The 27,362-nt window shown below is 48.7% G+C and overlaps 1 protein-coding gene across 1 annotated transcript; it reads left to right on the top strand.

Annotated features, from left to right (window-relative positions):
• The first annotated feature begins 2,380 nt into the window (after positions 1–2,380).
• LOC125537288 (potassium channel AKT3-like) lies at positions 2,381–6,064 on the top strand. Its single transcript, XM_048700584.2, has 8 exons — positions 2,381–3,496; positions 3,586–3,831; positions 3,935–4,033; positions 4,124–4,159; positions 4,258–4,443; positions 4,535–4,732; positions 4,805–4,880; positions 5,007–6,064. The coding sequence occupies exons 1-8, from the start codon at positions 2,555–2,557 to the stop codon at positions 5,960–5,962; spliced, it is 2,739 nt and encodes a 912-aa protein (XP_048556541.2). The 5' UTR covers positions 2,381–2,554; the 3' UTR covers positions 5,963–6,064.
• Positions 6,065–27,362: the final 21,298 nt, after the last annotated feature.

Genomic DNA, 27,362 nt, shown 5'->3' on the forward strand with positions numbered 1-27,362 from the left:
AAAATTAAAAAGAAAAGCCTTTCAAAACTTGCACACAGCATTGCACTGAAATTGCACCTTTTGAAATGCGCAAACAATAAGCATATAATAGTGCAATTTTCATATTCTACCATAATTTACACACATATTACTTGGTACTTGCATTTATATTTACACACACAAAAATTAAAATTTACGTTTTCTAAGAAGGAATGAGCTAGTGCATTGCTTTACCCTTTAAGAACAAAGGGGAAAAAAAGCTAAAACAAATAGTGATCAATTTGCACAAAAAATACATAAAATTTACACTTTTTCAAAATATGCAATTATAAATACATAAAGATGCAACTTTTGCAAAAAAATGTATGATGAAATGAATTAGTTTCATTGGTATTGCCCTTAAATGAGAAAAAAATAAAAAAATTGCAAACAAGTTCTGCTTTTTATAATATGCAAGAATAACATATAGTAGTGGATTTTTCGCAAAAAAACATTATAGTAAGGAATCAATTAGTGGCATTACTATCTCCTAAAGGAAGAAACATTATGAAATAAAACCTGAAACAAAATCAGAATAACGAAGTTCTATACAGAAAAATGAAATATAAATCAAATAATGGCAAATTTTGCATACTATACATAAATTGCATTTCTTTAAATATGCAAGAATAAGTATATAATGGTGAAAGTTTTGCAAAAAAGAAGTTTCCTAAGAAGGAATAATATAGTGGAATTGGTCTTATCATTAAAAAGAAAGAAAATATAAAAAGTAAATCAAGTATTGACAAAAACTTACACGCAATTTACACAGAAGGGTTTCACAAAAAACAATTGCACACATTTTACACAGAAATTGTGCTTTTATAATACGAGAGGATAACCATATAATAGAGGAACGATATAGGAATTACCGTTAAAGAATGAAAATGAAATGAAACTAAAGCTAAACTGAAAACAAAATGATGAATTTTTCCAGGGAAGAATAAAACCCTTTAAGAAGAAATAAATTGCACACAAGTATGCCCTGAGACTGCATTTTGTAATATGCAAAAAATAAGCATATACAATGCAATTTTTGCATTCTACTATAATTTACACACATGTTGTATCATATATGCATGTATACTTACTTACACCCACAAAAATAAAAATAAATTTTGCTAAGAAAAAATCAAGTATAGTAGCATTGGTACCACCCTTTATGAAGAAAGAAAGTAAAAATAATAAATATTTTTTTCACACAATTTACACATAAATTGGGCTTCTTTAGTTATGTAAAAATAAACATATAATAATGAATTTTACATAAAAACAAAGTTTTTAAACAAGGAATGAATTATTGGCATTGGTATCGTCCTTAAAAACAGGAAATGAATTAAATACTAAACATAATAAAACAAATAAATTTTTCTAAGAGAGAGTAAATTAGTGACATTGGTATTCCTCTTAAGAATAAAGAAAATAAAAAAAACTTGCACACTACTTTGCAGTGAAATTGCACGTTTTATAATATGCAGTGAATACACATATAATAATGCAACTTTAGCAGTCTAGTATAATTTACACAAATATTGTATAGTACTTTCATGCATTCATACACATAATAATAGAAAAATGTATTTAATTAGCAAAACAAGTAGCATTGTTATCACCCTTAAGAATAAAGAAAATGAAAAAAACAAATTTTTCCACACAATTAGCACAAAAATGCACTTTTTATAATATGTAGAAAAATATATAAGACTGAAGTTTCCGTACTCTAATATAATTTATACATGTATACATTTACACACACTCAGCATCCGGAAAATACACGTAAAGAAGAAACAAAACTCAACTGAAAAATAGAAAAATAAAATCGTACAGGTGCAAAAAGCAAAAGCAAACCCATGGGAAAAAGCGGGGGCCGAACAGCCCAGCCCAGTCCACCAGCGAAAATCCAGCCCAGGAACGAAATTGACTGACCCAAAATAGGAGTCAGTCGAATTCAACCAGCCCAGCCCAGTACACCAACGAAACATGACAAAAAAAAGAAAAAAAAAGAAAGAAATTTGTCTCAAAAAAAATGACAAAAAAAGAAAATCTGCACAGATCTTAAAGCACAATCCAATGGTCAAAAAATCGACTGACCACAAAACTAAAAGTCAGCTGACTGAAATCTAGCTAAAATGACAATTAATTCGGAACGAGGGAGTACTAGCTAGTAGTGGGAAACTAGGAGTACCTTCTCGATGGCGGTCGCTGCGTTGGCGTTGAGATCGAGCACAGCAGCCGCCGCAAACAGCGGGAGAAGTTGCCTCCCTGCGCTCGATTCGTTCTGGATTGCCGGCGAGAGATACGTACGAGACCGGGCAGTGACACTGTCCACCGCGCCCACTGCTGCACCGATCTGCCTGCCTAAATAAAGCAACCCGGTCGCGGACAGCACATCGCAAGCCACTGGCGCAACCATCGACCGCCCGCGCGTCTCGCCGCCGCGAGGGAAACCCTGGGCATGCATCGCGTCGCCGTCGCATGCAAGGGCTCGCCGCCGGCACCGGTCACGTGACCGCGGCCGATCGATCCGACCGATCACATGACTGACAGGCGCAAGATGCCGTCCGGGCCCGGGTGCGCGCCGTGGGGCCGGGGCGGCGGGGTCCAGTCCAGCGTCGAACGCGGCGGCCGGTTCAGCGTCTTCACGGCGGTCCTCCCGTCGCTGGGCGAGCACAGCCACAGCTTCAGGCGGCGCAGTGTCCGGCGCTGCGTCGTGTCCCCTTACGACCCCCGCTACCGGCTGTGGGACAACTACATCGTCTGCCTCGTGCTCTACTCCGCGTGGGTGTCCCCCTTCGAGTTCGGCTTCCTCCAGAACCCCCACGGCGCGCTGGCCATCGCCGACAACACCGTCAACGCCTTCTTCGCCATGGACATCGTGCTCACCTTCTTCGTCGCCTACACCGACAAGAGGACCTACCTGCTCGTCGACGACCCCGCCAAGATCGCCTGGCGCTACGCCAGCACCTGGCTCGTCCTGGACGTGGCCTCCACCGTGCCCACCGAGCTCTCCCGCCGGATCCTCCCTCCCGACCTCCGGACCTACGGCGTCTTCGGCATGCTCCGCCTCTGGCGGCTCCGGCGCGTCGGCGCCCTCCTGTCCCGCATGGAGAAGGACCGCAAGTTCAGCTACTTCTGGGTCCGGTGCTCCAAGCTCGTCGCCGTGACGCTCTTCGCCGTGCATTGCTCCGGGTGCTTCTACTATCTCCTCGCCGACCGGTACCCGAACCCGGCGGAAACCTGGATCAGCATCTCCATGCCGCAGTTCCACAACGAGAGCATTTGGAACCGCTACGTGGCGTCCATGTACTGGTCCATCACCACCCTCACAACCGTGGGCTACGGCGACATGCACGCCGTCAACTCGAGGGAGATGCTCTTCACCACCTTCTACATGCTCTTCAATCTCGGCCTCACCGCCTACCTCATCGGCAACATGACCAACCTCGTCGTCCACGGCACCAGCCGCACCAGGAAATACGTAAGTCTTACAGCTGCAACCTGTCTCTTGTTAAGATGATGGCCAGCCATACTGACGATCGACTGACTTCTGGTCATCTGATCGATCAGAGGGACAAGATCCAGGCGGCGACGAGCTTCGCGCAGCGGCACGACCTGCCGGAGCGGCTGCAGGACCAGATGATCTCTCACCTCAGCCTGAAATTCAGGACGCACTCGGAGGGGCTCCAGCAGCAGGAGACGCTGGACGCGCTGCCCAAAGCCCTTAGGTCCAGCATCTCGCACCACCTCTTCTTCGGGCTCGTCCAGAACGTCTACCTCTTCCAGGGGGTCTCCAATGACCTCATCTTCCAGCTGGTAATACTTCATTACTAACAGAGATCTAACAAAGATGATGATGATGATGCCATACACTGGGGAATTTGCTCAACTGGTTTCTGCTGCGCAACTGCTTGGGAAGGTGTCGGAGATGAGCGCCGAGTACTTTGCGCCGCGGGAAGACGTGATACTGCAGAACGAAGCGCCCTCGGATTTCTACATTATTGTCACTGGTAGTGTGGTAAAAATGATCACACTCTCTTCATGATCCGTCCGATCCTCGGTTATCTTCAACATTTCTCGCTGATCCATGTGAGTGGCGCGTCTGCAGGAGTTGCTGGAAATCCAGAATAATGGTGCAGAGCAGGCAAGTCTGTCCATCTACGCTTTGTTCCTTTTTCATACAGCAGCTCTTGCTGCTGCTGCTGCTGCTGCTGCACAAGCTGAGTGAGCATGTATATGCAGCTGGTCAACACGGCCAAGTCCGGCCAAGTCATCGGCGAGATCGGAGTCCTGTGCTACAGGCCTCAGCTCTTCACGGCCCGGACAAAGTCCCTGTGCCAGCTCCTGCGCCTGGACCGCGCCGACTTCCTCAAGGTTGTCCAGTCCAACGTTGGGGATGCCACCATAATCATGAACAACCTCATCCAGGTCGATTTTCAGTATATATATGCTCCCTCCCAGCATGAACAAAGGGGACGACAACACTGAATTTTTTGGGGGTTTTTGGTCATGCATGCAGTACCTCAAGGAACACAAGTGTGACGGCGTGATCTCTGGCATCGCCAAGGACATCGAGCGCATGCTAGCCACGGGCCAGCTTGATCTGCCAATCACACTCTGCTTCGCGGCGTCCAGAGGAGACGATTTTCTGATGCACCAGCTGCTGAAGCGCGGCCTGGACCCCAATGAAACCGATAACTGCGGCCGTACAGCACTGGTAACCACGAATTAATTTTGCTTCTCAACCAGAAATTAACGGTCCATGATTTGATTATTTATCTGTGAACAGCATATAGCGGCTTCAAACGGGAGTGAGCAGTGCGTTAGGCGCCTGTTGGAGAATGGTGCGGATGCGAATGCCAGAGGTATATGTGCGCCTAAAAGTTTTGAAAATCTAGGCAAATAGTATTATGAAAATTTCATGGCAATTGCTGAATAATTTGAATTCTAAGTAGAATTAGTATCAAATTAGGATGTTGGCTGACGTGCAGATCCAGAAGGAAAGGTGCCGCTGTGGGAGGCCTTGTGCAGGAGGCACCAGACCGTGGTGCAGGTGCTGGTGGAGGCCGGCGCGGACCTGTCGGCGGGGGACGGAGGCATGTACGCTCGCGTCGCCGTCGAGGAGGACGACGCCGTGCTGTTGGGGGAGATCGCCCGGTGCGGCGGGGACGTGGCCGCCGCGTGCTCTAGCGACGGCACCACCCCGCTGCACCGCGCCGTCCTGGACGGGAACGCCAGGATGGTCAGGGTCCTGCTGGAGCACGGCGCTGATCCTGACAGGGAGGACGCCCGCGGGTTGACGCCGACGGCCTTGGCCGACCGGCACGCCCACGCTGACATTCAGCAACTGTTCGCGTCGCACCGCCACCGGGACCAGCAGGGAGCGCCGAAGCCCTCGTCGACGGAGGAGGTCGCTGCCGTCGCGCCAGCTGCTCCGCAGGTCACGAGGTTCAGGAGCGCGCCGTCGGCCAGAGTCCTGCCGCCCAGCGGTACCGTCGGGTCGTCGTCGTCGTCGCCGTCGCCGAACCGGGCGGGCCGCCAGTCAAACTCCTCGTCGGCGCGCAGCACGCCGCAGCGGATGGCCAGCTTCCGGAACTCCCTCTTCGGCGTCATCTCCTCGTCGTTCCACGGGAACCGACACGACGGCGGCGGCGGTACGAGCTTCCACCATCGCCACGAGAGGAATCCGATCAGCTCGCACGTCAGGGTGACCATCTCGTGCCCTGAACAGGGACGGAGCCAGAGGAGGCTGCTCGTGTTCGTGCCGGAGACGATGCTGCAGCTGCTCGAGCTCGGGGGGAACAGATTCGGGTTCACGGCGACGAGGGTAATAACGAGCGACGGCGCCGAGATCGACGACGTGAGACTCGTCAGGGACGGCGACCACCTCCTCCTCGTCTCCGATCAGTGGGCGCCCGACACTACCAGCGCGCATAGGAATCAATAATGAAACCACCGATGCATTGGTTGGGAAAAATTACACTTGGAACCTGGTTGTATATACGCTCTATACGGTGAATTTTTAATAATTAAACAAAAAGTTAAAATAGTTTAGAAGTTTTTTAAATAAATTTGACTTTCTTTCGCACCAGTATATAAATTTTCACAACAAGAAAACCCAACGCTGACTTCAGGGCTAAAAATTTGTCTTTGTTGAAAACAAGTCAAAGGTGGATTTTATTTTTGCGGAATTTTTCTCACAAGTACAATGGAAGGTCAATTTTATTTCAAAACTATTTTCAGATTTTTTGATTTTTTATTGAATTGCTAAATTTCTTTTTCATATAGGGTGTAGATACACCAAGGAACCAAACGTCCGCGTCTAGCATTGGTTGTAATATATTGGATCTTTCAAAAATGATCCGAAGACAATACAATACTTATAGGAAGATAATATGGATTGCATAGCTTTGGCTGGAAATCTGATCCACCTGTCTTGACTTATTTCTACAACTTACAGCATCTACTGGCAGACCTAGCAAATCTAGCTCTTTGAACTTCCACAAAATACCCACACGTTAGTCACCCCTTAAATGTCCGTGTCCACGGTACCTTATTAGCAAATTCTCAAATCCATGCAATGACATACAAAGTTAAAATGACCTACGTAGTTCTACATGTCACCAGGCCAAAAAATTTGGCATGATGTACCAGTTATGAGGAATAATGCTATATCTACAAAAAGTTACTTAATTTTTATACAAACAAGCTGATGTGGAGAATTATGATTGGTAATAAAAAAAGGGGGATGAAGGGGCCACCCGAGTTGAATTGGGGGGGTGGGGTGGTGTTAGTTTGGAAAGTTAAGTAAAATATTTGTAGATTTTTGTAGGTATGAGCTATGGAGAAAGTTCATTGTTCGTCACGGAAGTAGCGGTTGAAGACACAAAATGGATCGAGTCGGTCCGCTCACTGCTGAAGGTATTCGATCTATCATTGGCCTCCTCATCTTCCTCTTTGGGGGTAGTCTGGCGAGGACATGGAACGTCCGGGTTTGCTCTTTTCTGTGGGCATGCGCCGCCCAGGTTTGCTCCTTTCTGGGGATTCACAACATTTTTTTAACTCTTTAGAGCATGGGATTTCATAGAAAACAATTTTTCCTAATCTTGGTATGTGCATATTTTATTTTATTTTATTTTTGTGAAAAAACTTCTAATCTATTCATCTTCAATTATGGTAGTACAATGGACACTAGAAATAGTGCATTTTTGTTATAGGTAACTTGGCATTTTTAGTATTTACATGATGGCATGTTTGTTAAGTTGGCAATGGCAGCTTCTATTTAGGTAGCGTGTCATTTTTATTTTTCAGTTCATGGCATTGTTTATTAGTTAGACTATGGTAATTCTAGTAATTAGACAATGGCATTTTTATTAAGTATACCATGCCATATTCTATTTTAATTAGCCTATGGAAGTTTTAGGCCATGCTTGTTTTATTGTAGGTAGCATGGCATTTTATAAATCAGGCCATGCAATTTTTGGTTATTAGACCATGATATTTTTATAAATTAGGTCATGACATTTTTAGTTATTAGAACGTGACAGTTCTATTATTAACAACATGGCAATTTATTAATTAGACCATGGTAGTTTCGACAATAAACTACCATGGTAGTTTCATTATAAGCAACATGCCATTTTCTTTGCAATGTTCACATGGCAACTAATAAGATTCATTTGGCATTCTTCATAACACGAGACATGTACACACCATGGCAACTTTTTTGGAAATTTGCAAGACATGGAAAAATTTACAATGTTTTGGTATTGGACACATAACAACTTTATGTTTTCTTTCCTTTTTCTTTCTTGATATATTGTAAGACATGACATCTTTAACTTTTTTCCATGCGTGTATTGACGGTCACATGACAACTTTCAAAGTTTTATGTCCTGTTCAATAATTGCAAATTAAAGAAATAATATTAGGATTTTTTTTTGTACCACGGCATGACAATTTCCACAATCCATCAATGTACGACTACATCACAGAAAAACGTAGTTTATAGTAAACTGCGCACTTTTGGTGGCACAATTGGGGCAGTTACGATATGCCCAAGTTTATCGTAAAATTGCAAAACAGGGTGGTGTGCTGGCCGGGAGTCGAACCCACGAGTGCGTACTGATACGCGCTTGCTGAGAGCATATCCAGCCACGCCCCCAACAGGCCCCTCCAGGCAACTTTTTTGGCGCCGGCGCCGAAAAAACGGCCCAGTCGCGTCCCCAGGACGCCGAAAATCGTCGGTTCGAACCTTTTTTCCGCCCGGCGGTCACAGGCCGAACCCGGCGCGCTGGGGAGCAGTTGGGGGCTCCGGCGCTAGGGAAAAGCACGCCTGGCCCACACTGACAGGGGAAAAGTCAAGGTTTTCTTCCCCCGACTCACCTCGCACCCCCGCGCCCTCGGCCACCACTAGCTATATCCCGGCGACGGCCGCCGCCCTACTCCGCTAGATAGCCATTCCCCGCCGGAAAATAGCAGCGCTTCGCCGCGGCAGCCCCTCCCACAGCAACTGGGCGTTTCCGGCCGCGGAGGCACGGTTTAGCGGCGGGTACACGCCCACCGAGCGCAAGGTGTTCGTCGTTTTGCCTGTCTCGGCGATGGACTCGGATGACGAGGAAGAGCTCGCCGCGCTGCTGGAGGAGGAAGCCGCGGCCGACGTCCAGGAAGAAGAGCATCTCATGGTGCTCGCCGCCCTCGCCCAGCTGCTGGCGAGCAATGAAAAGCCGTGGCGAGGTGGCTCGGCGCCGGGGCGGGTGAAAGCAAAGAACCGGCATCGTCTCAAAGGCTACTACATGCTCTACTCCGACTACTTCGCCGATGCTCCATTTCATGGCGAGAAAACATTTCGGCGCCGTTATCAGATGAGCCGAAAGCTCTTCCTCAGGATTGTGAATTCCATCCGGGAGTTCGACAACTACTTCAAGTGCAAGATAGATTGCACTGGCGCTCTTGGATTCACCTCCATCCAGAAGTGCACGACAGCGATGAGGATGCTTGCATATGGAGCTCCCAGTGATTCACTCGACGACTATGGGCGCATGGCCGAGTCCACCAACATAGAGTGTTTCTACAAGTTTTGTCGGGCAGTGGTGGCAGTGTTTGGGCCACAATACTTGAGAACACCCAATGCGGAAGACACTGCTCGGATCCTAGCCCAGAATGCAGCAAGAGGATTTCCTGGGATGCTTGGAAGCATCGACTGCATGCATTGGAAATGGAAGAATTGCCCATTTGGTTGGCAGGGGATGTACAAAGGCGCCAAAGGCGGTTGCAGTGTGGTGCTTGAGGCGGTAGCCACACAGGACCTCTGGATTTGGCACTCCTTCTTTGGTATGCCAGGAACTCACAATGACATCAACGTGCTGCAGTGCTCTCCTATTTTTGCCAAGCTCGTTGAGGGCCATTTTCCTCCGGTGAACTTCGAGATCAATGGGCACCAATACAACAAGGGGTACTACCTAGCAGATGACATCTATCCGAGATGGTCGACATTTGTGAAGACGATCTCAAACCCTACGGCAGGAGGCAAGAACGCCTGGTTTGCGAAAGTTCAGGAGGCTTGCAGGAAGGATGTCGAGCGGGCATTTGGTGTGCTCCAATCTCGATTCGCTGTTGTTCGGTACCCCGCTCAGACCTGGTCCAAAGATCAAATGTGGGAGATTATGACTTGCTGTGTCATCTTGCACAATATGATCATCGAGAGCGAGCAAGAAGACCCAGTGTTTGACACTGAACCATACTACAGGCAAGGTCCTCTAGCCGAAGTTGATCACCATCTACCAGCAACTTGGACTGCCTATCTCAGTATGCGTCAGGAGATCCGAGACCCACAGGTGCATCATCAACTGCAGAAAGATCTGATTGAGCACCTATGGAGGCTCAAGGGGGACGCCGTATGATGAAATACGAGTTTTTATTTGTTGAACTATATAATTTGTATTGAACTATTTGTTGTTGTACTATTTTGTTGAAGTATTTGATTTTTCTGTGATGAAATATGTGATAAGAAATAATTGTGTTGATAATTGAACGCCGAGACACGGCGAAACCACGCCGAATATGGGCCTATTCTCGCCCATATGGGCCCTTTATTCGCCGAAATTGGGATACAAAGTGGGCCAATTTCGGTGGCTGAGGGCGACGACTGGGCGCAAAACCGCCCCCAGCGCCGATTGTATCGCCGGCTCGCCCCCAGGGGGCGATTTTTATGCGTCCTGGGGGGGCCAACGGCTGGAGATGCCCTGATAGACACTACGACCGAAGAGCGCCGGCAACAGATATGCAACACAACACTTAAAGAACTAAATACAGTATCACACTTAACGCTTCAAATAAAAATTCACGAACAATTTTCTAAAAGTTGAGCAATTCTTTGAACTTACGAACAATTTTTAAATTGTTTTGAAATCATGAACAAATTATGAAATTCCCAAACTATTTTCCAAAATCATGAACATTCTTTGAATTTGTGAACAAAACGGGAACAAATTTTTGACAGAAACATTTTTTGAAAGCACAAACTATTTCATATTTTGGTAACAAATGTTGAAATTCCCAACAAATTCGGAAATGTGGACATTTTTTTAATACGTGAACAAACTTTTGAAAACCGGAAGATTTTTTTTTTTGAAAACTTCAAACAATTCTTTCAAAATGTGAAGAATTTTTTTCCGAAAAAGAAACAAATTTTAAATAGTTTGTAAAATTTTGAAAAAAGAAGAAAATAAAAAGGAATAGAGAAAACAAAAAAAAGAAACAAAGGAACTAAAAAAGAAAAGTAGAAGTGAAAAATGGAAAACAAAACCAGAAAACCGGGCCAGGAACCATCCAGAAGGTTCCCGAAACTGGAAAATGCTCGCATGAAAAAAAAAGATTTTTTTGTGGGGTGAAAAAAAAGCTGACTAAACCGACCCATGTAGCATCGAAGGTGTGCGATAGGTCGATAATGCAGAATGCGGCAAATAGTGTTTTCTCAGACAGGGATATGGTTCGCTGGTGTGTTTTCCGAGGGAACGCAGGAACGATCTGTTCACTAGCAGCATCCAAAAAAAAATTCCTATATAAACAGATGTGTTTGGATGGCTAAACTACTTCTGCTAGGATACGTTAACAAACGCATCGTGTTGTTCTGTAAAAAAAAAAAAGAACGCATCGTGTTCTAGCCGGGGTCGCGCTTGTCCTGAACGCTGCTCGGAGTCGTACGTACGCGGCCTGATAAGCTGGAGGGCCACACGTTCTTTTTGCCCAGGTTCCGGTGCTGCTCGTATTTATCGCTGCGTTTCGCTGAACGCTGAACGGCCTAGCTTGTAAGCTAAGAGCATCCATGGCGGCGGCCAGTAACACACGGTGCATCCAGATCCAGGTACGTCTCTCAACTTTTTTCAGTCTGCATAGAATCGCGAACGGAGATTCTTCAGGTTAAACGTAGTCAACTGTAACATGAATGGTTTCCTTCCTCAGAAGGTGACTCTAAGAGGAGATTAGGGTTTCCGCCCCCCTCGCCGACGTCGTCGCTGGTCTGCCTCCCTCCATTGGCCCTTGGGCCTTGGAGGTGCAGCGGCCGCAGCCCCTTGGCCCCTCGCCGACTGGTGAGATTCTCAACATAATTGGTTTGATGTCAAAAGTTGTCATGTCAATATTTGACAAATGCCAAATGTTGGTTTGTGATTGGTTGGCTATCAACTATTTGCCCATCTCACAAAAAGTTGCCAACTTTATTAATTTTGATTTTGTCAAATGTTGACATCAAACCAATTAGGCATGGTTGTAAGGATTTCAATAATTTAAAGCCGAGCGCCAACCTCTTCTCTAAGAAAAAACTAATTAGGTTATCGGTCTTTGCTTTAGGTTATTTTAGTATCATGGTTGGGAATGCGAGGCGGTGGCGGTGTTCCCGATTTTAGAATAATGTCTTCTTCGTTTATTCCCGTTCTGACGTGCAGAGTTGTGTTTTGGATGGATCTTCCTGAATCTGGTTGACACTGGACTTCTCGGATCTGTGTGAATCCGATCAGTGTTTGTCTCTGGCGGAACCATTTGGATTCTGCTAGTCCTTGTTTTCGTTGGTGTGTTTACATATAAATAACGGCTCTTTCGATCTATGCTTCACATAGTCGGTGATCGTGGCTATTCTGATGCGCTGGCTTTTGGGGTCTTAGCACAACGACTTCGGATCGCTCAAGTGCTTATGGTCGTTGTGTTCGCGGACTTGGTTGTAGTTTTTGATACTTTTGATGTCATTTGTACTACTATTGCATATTATTAATAGATTGGAGGATTTTTCTCAAAAATGAAGTAACGAATGTTCCTTTCCCTACATCAATGAATTCATCCATGCAGGAAGTGGAGCGGCAGCAGGAAGACATGCTTAGTAAGCTGCTGGATGACATTCTTCAGTCTGTTCTAGACCGTCTGGACGTACGAGGTGTTGAAATATGAGATGGGCCTAGAGCCCATATGATAATTTCAGATTTAATCTTTAAGAGCCCATGCAGGTGGCATGACAAGGTGGTGGGAAGTTTAGTCTCATACCGTTAATGGAAGAAGAGTTGGAGTGGTTTATAAGGGATTCTCTCTCTCATGCTATTGGGGATTGAGAAGAAAAGAAGCCCTCGTGCACGCCGCGGGATTGAGCCGAGCCGAGCTCACTCCTATGCGCTTCTTTTTGCCAGTCAGGAACGGAGAGTCTTTGACAGGTAGGGCCACGATCTGAGACGTCGGATCATGGGCTACCGACTTGGACGTGGGTTCAGCCCATGTCTCTCCACGCGCGGCCGCACATATATATGTATGGCGCTGCCAACCCTAGCCGCCCTGAAACAGAACGCATCTCCATCCCCTCCACGCCTACCTCGTTCCTTTGCTGTTGCTGCCGCTGGCGACTCCATCCCGTTCACCGCGTACACGGTTGACGGGAGAGCGGGCCTCCGAAACCCCGCCTCTCCGGTTCCTGTACGGGAGAGGGGCGATTAGGTTTTTGGGTAGTGACTACGCGACTACTCGCTTCTGTTCATCTACGTCTGCATCGCCTTCGTCATCACCATATCGACCGACGCCGACCGTGCCGCCGCTGAGAAGGCCGAGGTCGATAAGAAGGCCGCCGAGGATGCCGCGGCTACTGCCACCGCCACCGCCGCGTGGCCAATTGGAGGGTATACATCGCTTATCCCTCTCGTGTTTCTTTCTGTTGTAGCAGTACTAGCGATATGCGCAGATGTTTCTACTATGTGCATAGTACATGCTCTGTTAGATCGTAATCATTGTGTTATCAATGTTGTCCATGTCATGATCATGATTTATTCATGGATTAATTTAATCGAAAAACTGCCTATTTACTTATCAATCCAAAAACCTAATTTGTGTAGGAGTTTTTCGAATTCTTGTTTCGCTGCTGCACTGAAACCGTCCCCGTTTACGGGGACGTACTTTAAGCGCTGGCAGACTAAAACCACTTTATGACTCACGACCATGAACGTGTTCTGGGTCGCCGGTGTGACTCCCACAGGAACGATCGCTCCTGAACAGGAGAAGGCATTCAAGGATGCCACTGTCGTGTTCCTCGGGGCAGTTCTGAGCGTGATTGGAGATAAGCTGGTGGACGCATATTTACATGTGCGGTCTGCCAAAGACTTGTGGGAGGCGCTCGAATCTAAGTTCGGGGCGGCCGATGCAGGGAGTGAGATGTATATTATAGAGCAGTTCCACGATTACAATATGGTTGAAAACCGTCCTGTATTGGAGCAGGCTCATGAGATAATATGCATTGTTAAGGAGCTTGAGCTTCTTAAGTGCGAGTTACCGGGCAAGTTTGTCGCGGGCTGCATAATTGCTAAGCTCCCCAATTCCTGGAGGAACTTTGCCATCACTCTGAAACATCGGAGGCGTGAATTCTCTGTGGAGGATGTCATTGGCCATCTGAGTGTTGCAGAATTCAAGGGCAAATGACTCTCACGGAAAAGGGGTCGAAGGAACTTCTGTGGCCAATATGGTGCATCAGAAGAACTTCAATTCCCATGGCAACATAATCTCCGGATCGGTCCATCTCCTCCGTCGACATTGGCATAGTTTTGGACTCACATGGCTTTACTTTTGCCAACTTGTCGTTTTTAATATATACTTGGCCAGACTCTTCGTTAAGGCCATGTGCATCTTAGCTATATATGCAGAGGTCGGGTGTCATTTATTATGCTTTGTATCCACTTGATGCTACATTATGAGTTAATAAAAGCGCCCTTTATCGAAAATGCACGCTGGTAGTGTCGGTTGATGAAGCTATGTACCTAGGGTAGGGTCATGGACCTGTCCAAACTAACCTACCCAAGGACATCTCCAGAAGAAATCATCTTTCAATCGACTTGAAGGTGTCTCACTCGACAGACTTGAAGATACTCGACCAAGAAGCAATCACTCGACCAAGACCAAGCCACTCGACGGTCAGGTGACCTAAAGGCGCTCCGCATGCTAACGGTCGGTTATTAAGTAGCTTTTATGGTCATCATAGCACTTTATTACTAGCGTTACCAGTAACGCCCTGCCTTAATGTACATTGAACCCTTTGTATCGTGGGCTGGCTGGGGTCTGGGCGCACTCTATATAAGCCGCCCCCTCCTCTGAGACAAGGGTTCACACCCCTGTAATTCATACATGCATAATCCAGTCGACCGCCTCCGGGCTCCGAGACGTAGGGCTATTACTTCCTCCGAGAAGGGCCTGAACTCGTAAACCTTGCGTGCTTACAACTTCTCCATAGCTAAGATCTTGCCTCTCCATACTTACCCCCCTACACTACTGTCAGACTTAGAACCACGACAGTTGGCGCCCACTGTGGGGCAGGTGTTTTAGCGTTTTGTTGGAGGAGTTGCGATCTTTTCCAACCCGAATCATCATGGTTTTCGGCGGAGTTTTGGTGGAGGGCCGCGAGATCCGTCTCGGTGCGCTCACGTTCATCGCCGACGACTCCGCGTGGCTTCAGGAGGCTCCGCTCGACGTGGACGCACTCCCTGTCCATGGGGCAACGCACTTTAGCGCGTGCGTCCGCGGCGTTCTCCTGCGGCAACCGTCGACCCCCTACCGGTCGGCTCCTGTGTTGTCCTTCCTCCCAGTTTCCCGCCGGAGCAAGCGCTCTGGTCGGTCGAGACTCCAGCGGTGGGTGAGACACGCGGTGGCACGCCAGCCGGCCACCCCTCAAGTCGCGGCGATCGAGCCCGACGAATCCCTCTACGGCCTGTTCGACCTGTCCACTGGCTCCGCAGAGACCGCATCCGAGTGCGATAGCAGCGATCCGGGGGCGGAGGTTCTGATGGTCGATGGACCTCCCAGTCCTCCCGGTTTTCCCCGCACCGACGGAGCCGCGGGTGGAGGCGACCCGTCGCGTCCTCATGAGGAATATCTTCCCGAGCCTCTCACGTCGCTGCAGAGAGAAGAACTTCGCCGCCGGAACATGGATGCATTGCACACTCCTATCATTGGAGAAATCCCCGAGGCTCGTGCCTTGGAGGACGCGCGCCTGGCAAACTTGGCCGAGCGCACTCGACTGGAGAACCTCCAGCGAGCACTCGACGAGTGTGCGCGACAACGGGTTTCCGAATCCAGTCGACGTCAGCTCTTCCCGCCCCCGCAGGTATATCGAACTCCGATTCAGAATTTAGCAGTTGCAGCCCGCATAGCAGAGTCGATTCAGCCTTCCCAGTCGGAGGCTAGCAGAGGCTTGCTGCAGATCAGAGCGTTGCTCCGGGCAGCAGGAGACCAGAATTCCGCTGTTTCTCAGTCGCTGAACAGGATTCACAGTAGATCTGTTGCCGCAGACACAGTCCAGTCGGCTCATAGCCCAAGATCGCCCCCGAGGCGTGAGGGACGTGGGGACCGGCGTAATCAGCATGGTAACCGTGAGGAATATGATCACCGATTCGATCGTGATGATCGACGTCGAGTGCCCACCCCTCCCCCGAGGAGCGGGTCGTATGCGCCTCGACAACAGGATGATATGCGCCCTCGTAGTGTTGGGCGAAGGATTCCAGTCGACTCCAGGGAGCCAGGCTTCGATGCGAGATCCATTCTCGTTCAAGGTTTGGTTGACAGGAACAGAGCTCACCGGGAACGACACGACAGAGATGCTCCTACCAGCAGCAGAGCACATGTTTCGGGGCCAGAGTGCTTTAGTAGAGCCATCAGAGCCGCTGTGATTCCTCCCAACTTCAGGTTGACGACTGGAGTCAGCAAGTTCACCGGCGAGTCCAAGCCCGATACTTGGCTTGAAGACTACCGAGTGGCCGTCCAGATTGGCGGCGGCAATGATGAGGTGGCCATGAAGCACCTGCCTCTCATGTTGGAGGGCTCGGCCAGAGCGTGGCTGAACCAGTTAGCACCCAGCAGCATTTACACTTGGGAAGATCTCGCCCGAGTGTTTGTCACCACATTCGAAGGAACATGCAAACGACCGGCAGGGTTGACGGAACTGCGGTCCTGCGTGCAGAAGCCGAATGAAACCTTGAGGGATTACATCCAGAGATGGATCACGTTGCACCACACGGTAGAGAATGTGCCTGACCACCAAGCAGTCTGTGCCTTCAAAGAAGGCGTCAAGTACAGAGAACTGAATCTGAAATTCGGTCGAACCGGAGATATGTCTCTGAACCGAATGATGGAGATTGCCACCAAGTACGCTAATGGAGAAGATGAGGATCGACTCCGGAGTGGCAAGCTGAAGTCAGTCGCCCAAGAAACCGGAGGAAATTCCAATCGGAAACAGAAGCGGAAAGCCGAGCCAGCTGCTCCTAGGGAAGCCTTGGCTGTGACTCAAGGAAAGTTTAAGGGGAAACCCAAAGGACCTTGGAACCCCAAGAAAGTTAAAGAGCAAGATGGAAATGATGTGTTGGATTTGCCGTGCCTCGTCCACACTAAGAAAGATGAAGAGGGTAATTTTATTTACCCAAAACATACCACTCGATAGTGTCGACTCTTGATCTAGCAGTTCCAGGGCAAGCAGCCCAAAGATAAAGAGAAGGAGTCAGACAAAGTTGAGGACAAGGAAGATAGCGACGATGGATACCCCCAAGTCAATTCCACCCTGATGATTTTTGCTGATGTTGAGAGCAAAAGTCGACTGAAAGTCATCAACGGAGAGGTGAATATGGTTGCTCCGGCGACACCAAGTTATTTGAAATGGTCTCAGACTGCCATCATGTTCGACCAGTTCGATCACCCAACGCATATTGCCACCCCTGGGAGGCAAGCTCTGGTGGTCGACCCAGTGGTTGAAGGCACTCGACTGACCAAAGTCTTGATGGATGGTGGCAGTGGTTTGAACATATTGTATGCTGAGACGTTGAAAGGGATGGGCATTCCGATGTCCAGACTCAGTGCCAGCAACATGAGTTTCCATGGAGTCATTCCTGGGAAGAAGGCTGAATCACTCGGCCAGATTGCTCTTGATGTGGTTTTTGGTGATTCCAAGAATTACCACAAAGAAAAGTTGACATTTGAAGTTGTAGACTTCCAGAGTGCCTACCACGCTATTTTGGGCAGGCCGGCTTATGCACGCTTCATGGCCCAACCATGTTATGTGTATCTCAAATTGAAGATGCCTGGCCCCAAAGGTGTGATCACTATTACGGGCAATCGGAAGAAAGCGGAAGAATGTTTTTAGAAAGGTTCAAAGATCGTCGATGCTCAGATGGCAGTGGTGGAGTTGTAGGAATACCAGAAGACTGCATACCCGAGTGATTTGTTGCGAGCCAAGAAGCCCGCTACAGAATCAGCTTTTCAGTCGACTGGCGATACGAAGACAGCTCACATCCACCCGACCGACCCCAGCGCTGCTCCAACTCATATTTCGACAACACTCGACTCCAAATAGGAAGAAGCGCTCATCCAGTTCCTCCGTGAGAACTGGGACATTTTTGCATGGAAGCCTTCTGACATGCCGGGTGTTCCCAAGGAGCTGGCTGAGCACCGCCTAAGAGTCGACTCAAAAGTAAAACCTGTCAAGGAACATCTCCGACGGTCCGCTGTCCAGAAGAGAAAGGCCATTGGCGAGGAGGTGGCTCGGCTCTTAGCAGCGAAGTTCATCCGAGAAATCTACCACTCCAAGTGGCTCGCCAACGTTGTTATGGTCCCCAAGAAGGACAAGTCACTTCGCATGTGCATTGACTTTAAACATATCAATCGGGCCTGCCCAAAAGATCATTTTCCTCTCCCCCGCATCGATCAGATAGTCGACTCGACCGCGGGATGTGAGCGACTATCTTTTTTAGACGCCTATTCCGGGTACCATCAGATCCGTCTGTATGGACCTGACGAGATCAAAACAGCCTTCATCACTCCATTCGGGTGCTTTTGTTATGTTACCATGCCGTTCGGCCTCAAGAATGCCGGAGCCACATTCATGAGGATGATTCAGAAGTGTTTGCTCACCCAAATCAGTCGGAATGTGGAGGCGTACATGGATGATATTATGGTCAAGTCATGGAAGGGTTCCGATCTGCTGACTGACCTTGCTGAAACCTTTGCCAACCTCAGGAGGTATGATATCAAGCTTAATCCATCAAAGTGCACATTCGGAGTTCCTGGCGGAAAATTACTCGGTTTTCTCATTTCCGAACGGGGAATCGACGCCAATCCAAAAAAAGTCGGCACTATACTCCGAATGAAAAGTCCTGTGCGAGTGCACGACGTCCAGAAGCTTACTGGTTGCTTGGCCGCTTTAAGTCGATTCATATCTCGTCTCGGTGAAAAGGCATTGCCCCTTTACCGATTGATGAAGAAGTCCGACAAGTTCGAGTGGACTCCTGAAGCTGATGCAGCGTTTGCAGAGCTCAAAGCTCTGCTCTCCACCCAGCCGGTGCTTGCTGCCCCAATCAGTAAGGAGCCTTTGCTGCTTTACATTGCAGCCACGGGACAAGTCATTAGTACAGTACTTATGGTCAAGCGGGAAGAAGAAGGAACGACCTTCAAAATTCAGCGCCCAGTATATTATATTTCTGAAGTTTTAACCCCGTCGAAGCAAAGATATTCTCATTATCAGAAGCTTGTATACGGGATTTATATGACCACAAAGAAAGTTGCTCATTACTTCTCTGATCATTCCATTACAGTCGTCAGCGACGCTCCATTATCAGAGATCCTGCATAACAGGGATGCAATCGGTCGAGTGGCAAAATGGGCGATTGAACTCCTTCCTCTAGATATCAAGTTTGAGGCAAAGAAAGCTATTAAGTCCTAGGCAATCGCAGATTTCGTCGCCGAGTGGATTGAACAGCAGCTGCCAACTCAGGTTCACTCGGAGCATTGGACCATGTTCTTCGACGGTTCCAAGATGCTGAATGGTTCCGGTGCCGGAGTAGTGTTGGTCTCCCCCAGAGGAGATAAACTCAGTTATGTTCTTCAAATCCACTTTGATTCCTCCAACAACGAGGCAGAATACGAAGCACTTTTGTATGGGTTGCGCATGGCCATTTCACTCGGTGTCCGTCGCCTCATGGTCTATGGCGACTCAGATTTGGTGGTTAATCAGGTGATGAAGGAATGGGACGTCAGAAGTCCATCCATGACTGGTTATTGCAATGCAGTGAGAAAGCTGGAGAAGAAATTTGAGGGGTTAGAGCTTCATCACATACCCGACTAAAAAATCAAGCAGCTGATGATCTGGCAAAAATAGGTTCCAAAAGAGAAGCCATCCCCAGCAATGTGTTTTTGGAACACATTCACATACCATCAGTTCAGGAGGATCCCTTCAGTGCAGAGGCCCCGCAGCCAAAAAGCGCCACGGATTCGACTGAAGTTGAAATTCCAGCTGTAGTCGACCTGATCATGAAGTCTTGGTCAGCACTCCCGACTGGACAGTACCGTACATTGCATACATCCTAAGGAAAGAGCTCCCAGAAGACGAAGAAGAGGCTCGACAGATCGTCCGACGATCCAAGGCTTTACAGTCATAAAAGGACGGTTATATAAAGAAAGCGCGATTGGAGTCAGCCAGAGGTGTATTACACCAGAAGAAGGTCGGATGATCCTTGATGATGTCCACTCGGGGACCTGTGGTCACCATGCGTCCTCTCGGACCATTGTGGCTAAAGCATACCGAGCGGGATTCTACTGGCCAAGAGCCAATGAAATGGCAAAAGAGATAGTCGACAAGTGTGAAGGATGTCAGTATTACTCCAATATGTCGCACAAGCCCGCGTCAGCTCTGAAAACCATTCCACTTGTCTGGCCCTTTGCTGTTTGGGGGCTAGACATGGTTGGACCACTGAGAACAGGCAAGAGTGGCTTCACTCATGTGCTAGTAGCAGTCGACAAGTTCACCAAATGGATTGAAGCCAAGCCTATCAAGAACCTTGACGCTTGCACTGCTATCAGTTTTGTCAGAGGGTTGATATTCAGATATGGAGTTCCGCACAGCATCATCACTGACAATGGGTCAAACTTCGATTCTGACAAATTCAGGGCCTTTTGCGCCTCTCAGGGTACCTGAGTCGACTATGCTTCGGTCGCTCACCCCCAGTCGAATGGGCAAGCAGAAAGGGCAAACGACCTAATTCTCAAAGGACTGAAACCACGGTTGATGCGCGATCTCAAGCACGCAGCAGGTGCATGGGTCGACGAGCTTCCATCAGTCCTTTGGGGATTGAGGACAACCCCGAACCGATCGACCAGAAGAACCCCATTCTTTCTGGTCTACGGAGCCGAGGCAGTCTTGCCGAGTGACCTACTTCACAACGCTCCCCGAGTCGAGCTCTACTCTGAAGATGAAGCAGAACAAGCCCGGCAGGACGCAGCCGACCTCCTGGAAGAAGAAAGAGAAATGGACATGATCCGATCGACCGTCTACCAACAAGACTTGCGCCGATTCCATGCCGGAAATGTGAAGGGTCGATCCTTCCAAGAGGGAGACTTAGTCCTCCGAGTGGATCAGCAGAAACCACACAAACTCGCCCCTACTTGGGAAGGCCCCTTCATAGTCACCGGAGTCCTTCGCAATGGAGCATACCACCTCTACAATGTCGATCGCCAGATTGATGAGCCGCGAGCCTGGAATGCGGAGCTACTCCGCCCCTTTTATACTTGAATTCTCACTCGGATGAGATGTAATAAGAAAAAACTCCTGTAGTTTATTTTTCAAAGACAAGAGCATTATAATTTTCTCAGTGATTGCTATCATTTTTTGTTTGCGAATGAAATCCCCCAGTGGGTGGCTTAGCTGCGAATCTGTTTCGCCTAAGTTTGAAAAAATCCTACCGAGTGGAGAGTAGTCCTCCCACTCGGGGGCTTAGCTGCAGTCCAGTACTCGCCTAAGTTCTCTCACTTGAGGACTTAGCTGCAGTCAGGCACTCGCCTAAGTTTGAAAAAATCCTACCGAGTGGAGAGCAGTCCTCCCACTCGGGGGCTTAGCTGCAGTCCAGTACTCGCCTAAGTTCTCTCACTTGAGGACTTAGCTGCAGTCAGGCACTCGCCTAAGTTTGAAAAAATCCTACCGAGTGGAGAGCAGTCCTCCCACTCGGGGGCTTAGCTGCAGTCCAGTACTCGCCTAAGTTCTCTCACTTGAGGACTTAGCTGCAGTCAGGCACTCGCCTAAGTTTGAAAAAATTCTACCGAGTGGAGAGCAGTCCTCCCACTCGGGGGCTTAGCTGCAGTCCAGTACTCGCCTAAGTTCTCTCACTTGAGGACTTAGCTGCAGTCAGGCACTCGCCTAAGTTTGAAAAAATCCTACCGAGTGGAGAGCAGTCCTCCCACTCGGGGGCTTAGCTGCAGTCCAGTACTCGCCTAAGTTCTCTCTCTTGAGGACTTAGCTGCAGTCAAGCACTCGCCTAAGTTTGAAAAAATCCTACCGAGTGGAGAGTAGCCCTCCCACTCGGGGACTTAGCTGCAGTCCAGCACTCGCCTAAGTTTGAAACACATCCTGCTTTGCAGCAACAAGGGGCAGGTCGACTACCGCCTCCTCCTTGGAGAGCTTCGCCACAAATACAACGCGCACTTCATCCTGCTCTGCAGTAACAAGGGGCAGGTCGACTGCCGCCTCCTCCTTGGGGGCTTCGCCATAAATACAACACACACTTCATCCTGCTCTGCATTAACAAGGGGCAGGTCAACTGCCGCCTCCTCCTTGGGGAGCTTCGCCACAAATACAACGTACGATCCATCGCTGACCCGCAAAGACGACAAGGTGCAGGTCGACTGCTACCGTCTCCTTCGGAGCTGCGCCGCAAATACAAAAGTTGTCTCGAATAAAGAACGATTTCCACTCGACGGGGAACGCATAAAGATATTCGACGATAAACCAAGTTCGGATAAATCCTAAAGGTTTCCGGACCACAGATCAAAGTACTCGGGCATTCAGCCCAAAAGAGTTTAACAGTTACAAAAACCACTCGGCATTCCGAGGCAAATTTAAGGTGAGGCATAAAAGTTTGTTCACTCCACAGGAGGAGGGCTGGCAGGCTCGACGAACTCATCCAGGTCAACGCCGTCGGCTATCCGAGTGGCTGCAGCGATGAAAGTCTCCATAAAAGTTCGGAAGTCATGTTTCTGGGTGTTGGCGACCTTGATTGCTGCCAGTTTGTCTTGTCGCACCTCCTTGCAGTGGACACGAACCAAAGACAGAGCCACATCAGCGCCACACCGAGCAGAAGACTTCTTCCACTCCTGCACTCGGTCTGGGATTTCATTTAGTCGAGTCATCAGGGACTCAAGATCATTTTGGAGCACAACCTCTGGCCAAAGTGCCGGGTCAATCCACGACATGGCGACCTGCAGTCGAGCCAAGTAGTCCACGACACCGTCAATGCGGGATTCTAGTCGGAGCAGATTCATGGCAGTTTCATCTTTCACAGGAGAATTGATTGGATCCAAACCAGGTTCGATCCGCCCAGTCTCCTCCTCGAAGTTCTGGCAAAACTCTGCATCACAATCCTAGGATAAGTCAATTTACATACGCCGAGTCGACACAAAAAAAATCAGTCGGAACAAAATGTGCACCTTCAAGCTTGACGAACAACTTCTTGGCAAGACTCCTCAGGTAGCTCTCTAGATCGTCCCTCCTGCGAGCAATGCTTTCCATCTTCTCGCCCAGGATGAGATTCTCCTTCTTCCAGCGCGAGCACTCCTTGTTGGTGTCATTCAGAGTAGACTTCAGCCTGGTATTCTCTTCTTCCAACTAGCCGACCGAAGCCAGTTTCTGTGTAGCTAGAGCGGTTTTGTCGTCAGCCTCCTTTCGAGCAGCATCCATGTCAGGACCCTGATTCCAAATCACATCGATCTAGCCGGTAACACCTCATATCACTTTGCGGCCTCACGCACGGTATTCCCACGGGTGTCGCCTTACCATGGCCCGGGACCGTTTGCGCCTTTTGGCTCACGTATATGATATTGTCACTAGCATCCATATGACGGAGAACCCGGGCCGACATGGCTAGTCGTGAACCCAAAGCGGCACTAACCTATGGGGACAGGCATACATGAATCACATCGAGCATGTCGGTCAGCAGCGTGTGAATCCGGGCTGTAGCACTAGGCTAACAGGACTCCGGGAACCTGGGCTGTAGCAGGCTAGGCAGGACTCCGGATATCACTACATGACATTTCCCCGAAGGGACAGACATAGGAACGAAGTGAAACACATGCCGGCCAGTCAAGTGTCCTGAGCAGTAGTGCTGGGCTAGCAGGACTCCGGTGAACTGGGCTGAAGCGGACTACTATGGCTCATGGAATCACTAGACTACATTTCCCCATAAGAGAGGCTGCCAAGGATAAACAACTAGGTTGTCGGATCCCACACATACCAAGCATTTCAATCATACACACAATATGCTCGATATGTGTAAATACAACATGACATCACAACATAACTCTACAACTCAAGTATTTAATCCTTAGGCTCCGGGGAGCGGGATATTACAAACATGGGTCTCATGACCCAACAAACATAGCATACAAATCAAGGCACAAGCGGAAGCTTAACATGTCTGAGTACAGACATGTACAAATGAAAAAGGCTAAGAAGCCTGACTATCTACCAGATCCTGCCGAGGGCACAAGATCGTAGCTGAGGTATCAAGCTAAACGTCGAAGTCCACGCGGAACTACTAGCGAGACTGAAGCTTCTCTGCAAAAACATAATTTAAGCAAACGTGAGTACAATTGTACTCATCAAGACTTACATCAGAACTAACTACATATGCATCGGTATCAACAAAGGGGGTGGTGGAGTTTAACTGCAGCAAGCCAGCTTTGACACAGTGGCTAACCTGAACTACGACTGCAAGCAACTCGTTTGAGGTGGCGCACACGAGTCCACAAATTCACCATATCAATACACCACTATGAATCCGCTCCCGTCTCCCTGCGAGAACGCCATCCATAGCACTCACGCTTATCTTGCGAGTTTTAGAGTAAGCACTTTCACTTGTCTATGAACTATGCAAGGGGTCCAAGTTTCCATATCCGAGGAATCCGGCTATTCGAATAGATAATGAAAACCCTGCAGGGGTGTACTTCTTCACACACGCTCCCACCACTTACCGTCGTTTACACGACATGTACTCGGCAACCTTCAAGCGGAAGCCCAACGAGGGTGTCGGCCACGGCCTACCTAAACACCTAAGTCTCTAGTCCAGGTTTATCGCCTATTCAGGTTCCATCCGCAGGGAGTCCGGCCGAGGTTTCCACATACGGCCCCGAACGATGTGAACAGGGTTCCCGAGACACGAAACGGGCGCCCGGTACACCGTGCCATGGTGTATCTACCGCAACATAGCCCACCCTTAGGGTCAGCGCTACGCACGGCCGCCAACACATAACCTAGAAACACCAGAAACTAGTTGCAACTCTTGGACAGAGTACTAGGGTGATTAAGAAGCCGAGAGGGTCAATTAAGGATCCCAATGAGTGGTAGTAGCTGTTCATGGATCACAAACACAGAACTCAGTTCCTGAGGACGGTTTCAATGAGACAACCCACCATGTACTCCTACATGGCCTCTCACCGCTACCTTTACCAAATCGTGTTCACACACTTAGCTCTCAACAGTAGGACATGTTTACACACCTCCGATTCATCCCCGATAAATCAGACCTGACTCGACTCTAAGCAGTAGCAGGCATGACAAACAAGCATGAATGAGTAGGCACATCAGGGCTCAAACAACTCCTACTCATGCTAGTGGGTTTCATCTATTTACTGTGGCAATGACAGGTCATGCAGAGGGAAGGGGTTCAACTACCGCAACATGTAACAGTTGAATCATTGTTGTCCTAATGCAGTAAAAGAGAGCAGGAGCGAGAGAGTGGGATTGTATCGGAATGAACAAGGGGGTTTTGCTTGCCTGGCACTTCTGAAGATAGTATAGTTCTTCATCGGTGTCATCGAACTCGTCATCGGAACCACGTCTATCGAGAGGGGACAAATACCGGCAAACAAAGAGGAACACAATCAATGCAATGCAACAATTATGATGCATGATAATGTCATAGCAATATGCTGTTGATTGAGCTAATGCAACTAGCAACCATATTAAATGAAGTTGGTTTGAACCAAGGGTTCAAATTCAAACTCCATATGTGCTTATTTAAATGTCATTTATGCAAATTGCCCTATACAACAACCCTAGGTTGTTCAAACATGCATGCAATTGCCATAAACAGATTCCTTGAATTTTTCTGATAATTTTTCATATATAATTTATCTTATTTGGAGTTATAGATTAATTTCTATAATTTTTCAAAGTTTTGGATATTTTTTGAAAATAAATAAATCATTTAGATTTATTTAAAATCCAGAAAAGATTTTACTGCGTCAGCATGACATAAGAGTGACGTCATCAGGTCAACTATGGCTGGCCAGGTCAAACCTGACTAGTGGGGCCCACTGGTCAGTGACACACCGCTGGCATGAGTCACTGACGTGTGGGGCCGGTCAAAGGCCACGTCAGCAAGGTCAAAGCTGATGCATGGGTCCCGCAGGGTTGGATTAGTTCTAACTAATTTCGTTAGCTGACTAACTAAACCAGTGGGGCCCGTGTGTAAGTGGGTCAGGGGGGTTAATTAGTGGGCGATTAGCCCTAACTAGGTGGCCACGTCAGCGCACCGGCGGCTAGCCGCCGGCGACCAAATAGGGCGGCGGAGGCGCTCAGGATTCACCGTCCGGCGACCGTTCGACTCGCGGTTTGGCCCTACGGGCTGCTGGACGTGTGCCGCATCCAACAGAGCATGCGGCTAGGCGAGAGGAGGCCGGAAACGATGACTGCAACGACGGCTGGCGGCGGCCGGAGTTCGGCTTAGCACGGCGAGGCGCTGCGCTAGCTCGACGAGCGAGCTAAGCGGCGGGGCGGATTCCTGGGAGCTCCAGGAGCACGCTGGTGCCACTGGACCGAGCGGAGATGCTCAGGAGCGAGGACATCATCGGCCATGGCGGACGGCGGCTTCGGTCGACAGTGAAGTAGGAGCTACGGCGTGAAAACGGGACAACGGAGAGGGGAGTTTGAGGAAGAGGCTTACGGCGGTTGCAATGGTGCAGACGGCAAGCTCGGAGGAGGCCAGGAGCGGTCGGTGCAGCGAGATGGATCTCCGGTGACCGAGGAGGAAGAAGGGGTCGGGGACGGTGAGACGAGGCACGTCCGCTCGCGCGGCTTGACGGAGACGATGTAGAGGTCGACGGAGGAGCTCCTTGGCGCATCGGGGAGGCGAGGGGAGCACGGTGGCTGCGAGCTTCACGGTGGCGAGTGCTCGGCAGCGTCAGCCATGGCGATCAGAGGAGAGGGAGAGGGCGAGGGGAAGAGCAGAGAGTGAGGGAGAGGAGCGAGGGGGACCAGGGGGCTGCGTGGCGTCGTGGAGGCGTCCAGGCCCTCGGCGGCAAGCAGGAGGTGGTGTGCGGTGGCCGTGCGCGTGCCGGCGTGCGGTGGCCACGCACCTCGGTCCTTCTGGCAGAGGAAGGAGAAGACACGGGTGCCCCTGGTTGGCTGGGCCGCCAGCTGGGCCACCAGGTGGGCTGGAAGGCCAGGTAGGTTGGCCCAGGTAGATCTCTCTATTTTTTAATTCTATTTTCTATTTATGTTATTTTGTTTTGATTTAGTTTATAACCCAAATCATTTTAATAAATCCTGAAAATAATTGTGGGCATTAAATGAATTATTACAGAGGCCCTTAACTATTTTCAGAATTATTGGAGCATTTTAAAAATATTAATAGTATTTAAATGCCCCAATTCAAATACAATATGGGTTATTCAAAAATCCAGAATGGCCTAAAAAATATGTGCATCATTTTTGGCAGAGGTTTTCACCTTTATCAAAAATAATGAACTTTTCTAAAGGGCATTCTGGGTTCATTGAAAATATTTTTATTTTGATCCTAATT

Source organism: Triticum urartu, chromosome 2A (genome assembly GCF_056163025.1).
Source record: "Triticum urartu cultivar PI428250 chromosome 2A, HENAU_Tu73, whole genome shotgun sequence".
NCBI lineage: Eukaryota > Viridiplantae > Streptophyta > Magnoliopsida > Poales > Poaceae > Triticum > Triticum urartu.

What these genes read in the sequence shown, in the direction of transcription:
- LOC125537288 (XM_048700584.2), top strand. Translation starts at nt 2,555, where the DNA reads ATGACTGACAGGCGCAAGATGCCGTCCGGGCCCGGGTGCGCGCCGTGG. An exon ending in ATGACCTCATCTTCCAGCTG is followed by an intron (nt 3,832 to 3,934) that starts GTAATACTTCAT and finishes CTGCTTGGGAAG; the next exon opens with GTGTCGGAGATGAGCGCCGA. An exon ending in AGAATAATGGTGCAGAGCAG is followed by an intron (nt 4,160 to 4,257) that starts GCAAGTCTGTCC and finishes ATGTATATGCAG; the next exon opens with CTGGTCAACACGGCCAAGTC.